Here is an 8640-nt window from a genome sequence, read left to right as displayed (position 1 = left end):
CGAAAGCTTGCCATTAAAAGCATAGGGGTTTTTTTTGTGGGGGGGGGGGGGAGATTTGCAAAAATCTAATGAAAGGAGATCACCTCTCCTAGGAGATGCAGCCTTTCATCTCGACGTGAATGAATGCCCTAGCCTGGCTCAGCAGTGTCTTGCTGCATTACCCTGGGGCCTCCAGGGCAGCCCTGGAGGGTGGCAGGGGTGTCTCTGCGGCTGCGCCGCGCGCTGAGCCCGCCAGAGGGCGCTGCCGCGGGACCTCCCCCCCCGCCCCGCCCCTCCCCTCCTGGGCGGGGCGGGGCGGGGCGGGAGGCGGCGCCGCGGTGGCAGCCGGGATGCTGGCGGAGTGCGGGCCGGCGGGGCCAGGTCCCGCGCCCCCGGCCTGGCATGGCCGGCCTCATCAAGAAGCAGATCTTGAAGCACCTGTCCAGGTGGGCCGGGCGGGCGGGCCCTCCCTCAGCGGGGAGAGGCGGCCGGGCTGGGCTGGGGTGAGGTGATGGGGCCGGGGCCGTTCCTGCTCGACCCCCCGAGGGCCCGGCCCGCCCCGCCAGGGGATGCGGCCCCTCGGTGCGCAGGAGCCGCAGCGCGACGTGGGACCGGCGCAGCAGGAGGCCGCGCTGCCCTCTCGCCTCTAGCTCCGGCCTGGGAAGGGCCCGGTCTGTCCGTCCGCCCGCCCGTCCTTCCTTCGGGCCACCTCGGACGCGGCGCCCTCCTCGCCCTGTCCCGAGGTGGGGGAGACACACCCAGGGGCACCGGGCATGGGACGCCGACCCCTCTGTCTGCGCAGGGGAAACAGGGTGATGACCCCTTGGTTTGCACAGGGAAAATAAGGTGCCGACCCCTTGGTTTGCGCTGGGGAAATAGGACGCCGACCCCTTGGTTTGCGCAGGGAGACTGCAAAATGGGACGCCGACCCCTTGTTCTGTGCAGAGCAAGTAGGACGCTGACACTTTGGTTTGCACGGGGGAACTAGGGAGTAGGATGCCAACCCCTTGGTCTGTGCAGGGAAAATAGGATGCCGACCCCTTGGTCTGTGCAGAGCAAGTAGGACGCTGACCCTTTGGTTTGTACAGGGGAACTAGAAAATGGGACGCCGACCCTTTGGTTTGCGCAGGGGAACTAGGGAATCGGAAGCCGACCCCTTGGTCTGTTCAGGGAAAATGGGACGCTGACGCCGACCCCTTCATCTCTAGCTCTTCCACAAAAAGAAAACGAGCCCGTCTCCTGTCCCGTGCTGGAGGGAAGCCGAGGCACGGGGCTCGCAGGAGCAGGGGATAGAAAACCCGGTGTTAGGGGAGTCCGTGTGTCCTCTGCACTGTGAGCTCCGAGCTTTGGATTTTCAGCCTGCAAACCCCTCACCTTGCAGAGTTTCTGGGACCTGGAACGTCTTCATTTTTAACTGAGCAGCCTGCTCTGCCCAACATCTGTCTGAGGCTGTGCTGTGTGTCACCGGTTGCTCAGCCCTCCAGCTTTCCAGGCATCACACCAAAAAGATGCGACACAGCCTGCTGCTAAACTTCTTAAAATGCATAAGTCTTAAATGGCAAGGTTGTCCTTAGACCAACACGGCTACAACCTGTGTCTTAAATGGCAAGGTTCTTTGAGTAGATGTGATATCTGTTGTTAGAGCAACTGAGTATTCATTGCCAGACTCTTAAATGAATTTTCTGTTAGACCTGACAGCGCAGATCTTGGCTGCCCTCCCCTCGCCCCGTCCCAGGTCTCTGTGCTGTGTGTCATGTGCATCCAGCTCTTTGCCAGGTGGGGCTGAGCTGTTTGTAATGAGGCTGGATGGACAAGAGCATGCTGGAGCAATTAGTAATCAAAACTCAAGGAGGCCAAGTGATCCTAGACTTTGAAACTCCCAGCATTAAATGAGACTTATTTTCTGCCCATATGTAATACTTTATCTTTTGCTTTAGATGCATACGTTTTTCTGGCTGGTATCCGATGGCCTCTTCATCTTCTGTCTCTTTTGCCTTTCAGCTTCAATACCAGGAGCTGTTAAAGCCCCTTTTTGTTCAAGACACCACCTCTGTTGCTTCTAATCTAGTTGTGTATCAGTCCTCAGCTGTGCTTTTCTCTACTCTGTTCTGCGGTGTCTGAAATCACAGTGTAAAGGTGGGAGCGGGGAGTTAGAAGTCTGGAGGAATCCTGTCTTCTGCCCCTTGTTTTTCTGCTGCTGATTATTGACACTGGCTTGTGGTGTTGGCTGAGGTTAGTCAGACAGAGCCCAGCCCATCATCTGGTTATCTCCCATCAGGTGCCTGCACCCATGCAGATTCTCCTCGACTTAGCTGGGGCTCTGTAAAAAGCTTGCAGAATGGGGGCCTTTGTACTTTGTCTGGTCGACATGTATTGTGAAACCTACATTCATTAGAGCCTCCTCAAGTTGCTTTTCAAAAGCAAATTATAGTAGGGATGATGTTGTTTTCCTAATATTGCACTCCTGGTCTGCTTCCCGTCAAATACCACCCCCCCCTTCCCGTTTTATTCCCTCTGGGTCTCTTCTCTAATTACTGGCATGTTTGCTTGTTTGAGATAGCTTTGCCACTGAATCATTTGTCTCGTTTTATTTTCTGTTCTCAATTTGCATTTGAAATAATGCTTTGCTCCTTTTTTATCCTCCTCGCTGATTGTGAATTCTGTGTGGGGGTGGGTTTTTCCGTGCTCTGTATTCTGGAATTTGCAAGAAAGGAAAAAGGCAAGACACCAGAGTCAGGGAAATTCAAGGGAGTCGTGCTGTACCAAATAGTTGAGTAACTATTGTCAGAAGAAATCACATGCACTAGCAATTGAATAATGGATGATTACTCTGCAGTGACCGATAAGGTCAATTTTGCTGTAGGTGACAGGGCACTCGATTAGGAATGCATGTTAAAACACAAGATGAGTAAGTTTTGAAACAGCTTGAATTCCTAAAACAGAAAGCATCTAAGCTCTTGAATGTACTTTTTGCCATCTGTGCCATTCGCTCTCTGGTACTATTTTTAGATTGGAGAAACAAAATCGATCTGTTGGTTTCATATTTTAATTCTCCTGCACTGGCACAGGACTTCAGTGTTTGGGTTGCAAGTACTGCATGGGTGTTTACATCCCAGCATAAAGTCGACACTGGAGGGAACGTAGGTGCTCTTAGACGTGAATTCCGCCTGGTGTATGTTAGCACAGTGCTGGAGCTTGACTTGGCTTGGGCTCCTGGGGCTGTGTTGCAGCATCAGTGATTCAGTTTTATCAAGTTATCATTTGTGGAAACGCATCTATTGACTTCGATCCTCTTCTTGTGTCTACACCACATTTGACCATTTTGTTGCACGTGCTTGTTTATTGTATGTGTGCCTTCAAGCAGCAGGTGTTGCATAGTTTGAGGCTCTGTGCTGCAGTCACAGGTGGTTGAACCAGTGGTATAGCCTCACTTCTTCATCAGTTCTTGGGAGCGTCTGACTCCTGTACGTGGGTGGTTGCGATATTGCCAGCATTGCTGTGGTTCATCAGCCCCTGGGGGCAAGGATTGGGCTGCTGGAATGTCCATTTTTCCACTGTCGGGTATTTTCTTCAGCCTTTCATTCCACATCTGTAGTCGTGTCTCCTTGAGTGCGGCATCTAGATGTTGGATGCCGCTGAAGAAGCTCCTGCGTGACTTCAGACAGTTGTGTGCTGCCGGATGGTCGTACAGCAGGTGTCTTGCCTCTTCAGTTAGTCTCAATCGTTCCATCCTGCTGGCCACTGCTCTTTGATGTCAGGCAGAGCGAAGCCAGCCAGCGGGTGCACACTGTTTAGGCTGGTAGGCTTCAGGCATCCTGTGACGCATCGGCAGCTATGGTTCAGAATGGGGACAAGGTGCTTAGTGGGTATGGATCTCTGCCATACAGGCCACGCATACTCGGCAGAGGAGAAGCTGAGAGCCAGGGCAGCGGTTCGGGTGGCTGAGAGGCTAACTCACATTTTGAACCGGTGAGCTTATGTAGAACGTTGTTCCGAGTGCTCACTTCTTGCTTTTGTCTTTGTGATACGTTCTTTGTATGAGGGGGTCCCCCCGAGGGCGACTCCAAGGTAAACTGGATTTGGACAGTAGGAGAGTGGACTCCCAGACCATGCAATGTTGAGCTGGCGGTTGGCCTCATGGTTTTTTAGATGGAAGGCAGGCACATACTTGTGTTTTCACTGGGTCAGCACATAATTAGTTTCCAACGTAGTATGAGCTTAGGCCAGTTAGTGTCTCATTTAGGGGGGTTTTCAGTGTGGTCAAAGCCAGTGTTTTGAACTATTATGCACAGGTCATCTGTGTAGGTGAAACATTTTGTTTCCAAATCAATTGACTGGTCATTCATATAGATGTTGTATAGCAGTGGAGCAAGCATGCTTCTTTGAAGAGGCCATTAATCTGTCGCCTCCATCTGCTTCACTTCCCATCCAATTTGACCACAAAATAAAGTCTGTTTTCAAGCAGAGTTCATATCAGCTCTGTAAGGCATAGATCTTTCTTCATTTCCAGGGTCTTGTGGTGGAGTCGTTGGTGGTTAACTGTATCATAAGCAGCTGTTAGGTCGACAAACAGAGCTCTGGCAATTTAGCCTCTTTCAAAACTGTCCTGGGTATGTTGAGTTAGATTGAGCAGCTGGCGCATGGTTGTTTTTTTGGTTTGGTTTGGTTTGGTTTTTTTTCCAAGGCGAAAGCCACCCTATTCAGGGATTAGGTGTTTACCCATGTATGGAGCAAGCTAGTTCAGTACCAGTTGTTCATACAATTTGTATGTGGCATAGCAAAGAGAGAGGTTTGAAGCTCTTTGGGTCAGATGGATCTTTCCCTGGATTTAGAAGTGCCACTCTCTGAGCATGTTAATATATCTTGAGAATTTTTTGGCTGGCTGTGCATGAGTTGTATAAGCAGAGGAGCCCTGCTCAAGTCTGGGGTCCAAATTGCTTGATTTGTTGGGTAGTATGTCATGAAGGTTGGCTGCTTTCCCAGTCTTCAGTGTGTTAATACCAGCTTTCAGCTCTGTCATTTAGAAGGGACTTGTAAAACCCAGGTGTTTTGGATACTTGTACCTTTCCAATCTGAGATTTTTTTTGTTTGTTTTTGGATTTGGGGCTTTATTCATCGAGAAAGCAGCTGAGAAGCAATTTGGTTAGTGGTGACATGATGTTGATCTACCTTTTGCAGGTTGTCACTTAGTTAAGATATTGTCGCCCATGCCTTTTTACTATTATGCGTCATATCAGTTGACTCAGTCAGGCTCTGCCGGGATTTCCTGCGTCGTTCTGTGGTGACTAACATGAGCTCCTTGCCTGTAGGGATGGTGTTTGCAGAAAAGGATCTAGTTCACTAGTTCATACTGTTTGTTGCCTGTAGTCTTTGTATAGACCAGTGGTTTGCAAAGGGAGGCCTGGGATGTAATTTATGTGGCAGCCCTGCAGGATGTTCTTCCTTGCAGATTTCTGTACAGCTTTTATGAACTGGTCATAGTTCTCAGGCAATGCTTTGATGGTTTTGACTGTGGCACTTCTTGCCAATGGTGCTGTACTGTACCACCAGCTGACACCAACCACTGACCTAATTGCTGAGATATAGGTAATATGAACACATGGGATCATGATGTGCTGTCATTTTTTGTCTCTGCTAGTTCCATGCCCGTGAACAGAGGCTGAAGTTGCCAGGAGCTTTTCTTTCTAAGGTTTACAAAGTACCAAGGCACAATTTTCTTGTGCTAAATTTCACTCCCAATCCATCAGCTGTAGTTATCTGGTACCTAGTCCCCTCTGTTTAACTGGAACACTGGGATGGATCAGTTTGGAGGGTCTTTGCTTTGGAGGGTCTGCAGGGATAGTGGCTTCTACTGAAACACAAAGCCTTGACCTGGAGTGGAGCTGAGTGCGCTTGCAGCTGTGGAAATCCAGATTGGAATGAAGTGGTTTAATGGCGGGGAGGAATTAATGTAGCCCTGAGTGGCAGTTTTTGTTGCAGTCGGTTTGTGCTGATGTCCTTCATGTCCTGTATCTCTCTCTGTGGACTTGTAAGTTGGTGAATGAAAGGGGCTAACCCTTTGGAGAATATGGTCAGTCTGATGAAAGGAAAAGCCCAATCATCAGTAGTGGTTGGAATGTGTAAAAAGGCTGTGTAAATGGTTCCATTGATCACTATAAACTGGTCATTTTCTCCTTTATCCAGCTGGCAGCAGGGACAGGAGGACTGGTCCATGGGAGAAACTGCTAGAAGTGCCTCCCATAACCTAATATTGGAGCTACATTTGATTCAGTGTAAATAAGCTAGGGTTTTAAAAGCATAGCAAATTTATCAAATGCAAACCAGTAAGCAGCATGTATGTGGAAAGCAACACCTCCTCTAGCTCCAATTGCAGGACAAAATGCTCCTGTAAACCTAGGGAAGGAACTTTGATATTTGCGTTTTGCTAGCAGATGGCTCCCAAACGCTTGCCTGGGTGAGCCACATCATACAATAGTGCGTTGTAGCCGCTTCCCTTCCATTCATAAGTGTGTGGAGTTATCCCTTCCCCCAGTCAAGATTGTGTTGACTTGACCCTGTTTCACTGGCAATCACATATCATCCCTGTGGCAACTAAAGTAATTACCAATGTGGAAAAAAACTCAGGAAAGCATTACTGTATCTTCTTGTTTCTTCTAATGCACTTAAGCACCTAGAAGCAAGGAGTCAGCACCAGGGGAACAGCAAGAATTGTACAGGTCATGTTGGGAGCATCTTACTTGGCACTCTGTTATCAAAGGTTCAAAACACGTTATGAGCAGTATTGAACTGTCCTCATTTGTTTTGGGGGGAGGGAGATGCAAACTTTGTTATTCTGATTTCACACACAAGGGCCATATCTACACAAGATGCTTTATGGTGCAGTAGACTAATCTACTGTGCAGTAAAGCATCTCCATCTACACATGCAGGCACTTACTGCACAGTAAATTAGTTTACTGCCCAGTGAATTTACTACCTGCATATGCAGGTAGTAAATTTACTGCACAATAAAGCCAAATAGCATTAATTACATGTGCAGATGTGCCCAAGGAAGCGGAGTCAGCTACTGCACGTATAGCTTAGAGCTGGGAATAGAACAACCCAGATCTCCCAGTCCTGTTCGTAGACCACACTTTGGCTGCAGTAACAGAGAGCAGGACTTTCAGTTGGAGTCTGAGAGGAGTTTGTACATAGCCATTCAAACGTAGGGAATTTTCCTCACACCGCTCATGTGATACCAGGACATGACTGGACAAGGAAGAATCCTTTACACCATGCTGCAGACAGAAGTTATATCAGCATTACATTATGTTATATCAGGATATCTTCTTAGGGTATAATGTAACTTTCATGCCTTTTTGCTCCTGCGAGCAATAGGGGGAGTGAAATCATTGTGACTTGAACTCTGTTTCATTCAGGGTTTCAGTGAAAGGGATTTAGCTCGCTTACACCATTGGAATAGACAGCTGTAACAGTGAAATCAGAACAGCTGATACATACTCCTCCACGACGCATCCCTCTTCCCTTTTGAAATGTTTTGACTTGCATCTATCCTCAGCCTTAGTTTTTTTCAGGTTTCAAATAGAAGACAAGACAGCAATAACACTGGGGACGCATCATTTTCATACAGAGAAGGCAGGACAGAGCAGTGTTTCTGTCAGAAAAATGAGGTTTAGCCTCTGTCACTGAAGAATTATGTGGGTGGAGGAGGGACTGGTTCTAGATTCTGTGTTAGGTATGAGGTTGGATTACTTGATTGTACTGGTACAGTCCTGCAGAGGTGGGGGAAGTCCCAAAGCCCCTATGAGCTTTCTCTTTCGTCAGTACTTTAGTTTTCTGCTTAAACCTGAAATCTGGAAATCATCATCAGAAATGACAAGCTGCCCTCCTAAATTCCATGGTGGTTTTACTTGAATGTGAGACGTTTTCACTTCTTATCATGAAGTGTTTGGCACTGGACCTGTGTGCTCTTTAGCAGCTATTGCATCCCAGCTGAAAAGTGGCTGCCTTCCAGTGACAAGTAAAGTGACTGTTGCATGCATGCCTGGTAAAATGCTCTGGGTTTCTTTTGGCAAAAAAGGATGCAGTATAAATATAAGATGTGCAATTACCTTAACCCTTCTAGCTGTTTAACGTAGATCCTCCTTCCTACTTTTTACCCAGACTTGACTGGAAGCGAACTTTGTTTCACGGATCACAGTCCTTTGAATGGTCTGACATCAGTTACTGTGTTCGATCCCTTTAGGATTCAGGGAAGACATTAATTCCCCTGAATAGCATCTCTGGATCTCAGGTGGATTAAGCAAGATTTTGAACTGTGCAGTGATGCAACTGCGTTCTGCCCTTTGCTTTGCTTGCAGCTATTGAAAAGCCTGCACCCTTTGCTAGCTGGGTGCAGGAGAGCTGAATAAATAGCAGTTCTGTTGCAGGGGGAGCAGGTGAATAAGGGGATTGGTAATGGGGGATGTAAAGCCTTTCGCCTCTAAAATCAGTTTTAAAACAGTCCAGACATACAGTGATTGAAAGTGCTTGCCAACTGCCGGCCCATATGAATGAATTTGGGAGGTCCCATTCATTTCTAAATGGATGACATCCATGCCTCAAAATCCATCACTGTGTTGGCACTAATTGTGTCCCCCCTTTTTAAAGTCCTAACAGAGGC

At 48.1% G+C, this 8640-nt stretch overlaps 1 protein-coding gene across 2 annotated transcripts in view; it reads left to right on the top strand.

The window, feature by feature from the left end:
* The first annotated feature begins 313 nt into the window (after window positions 1-313).
* The window catches only part of BLTP3A (bridge-like lipid transfer protein family member 3A), a 47167-nt gene continuing 38840 nt past the window's right edge, over window positions 314-8640 (top strand). For both annotated transcript variants that reach the window (XM_014598275.3, XM_019484880.2), the window contains exon 1: window positions 314-425. In XM_014598275.3, the coding sequence (XP_014453761.1) occupies window positions 382-425 (44 nt within the window). In that variant the 5' untranslated portion in view covers window positions 314-381. The remainder of the gene's footprint in view (window positions 426-8640) is intronic.

Source organism: Alligator mississippiensis, chromosome 14, assembly GCF_030867095.1.
Source record: "Alligator mississippiensis isolate rAllMis1 chromosome 14, rAllMis1, whole genome shotgun sequence".
Taxonomy (NCBI): Eukaryota; Metazoa; Chordata; order Crocodylia; family Alligatoridae; genus Alligator; species Alligator mississippiensis.
This window is presented reverse-complemented; position numbering and strand designations above follow the sequence as displayed.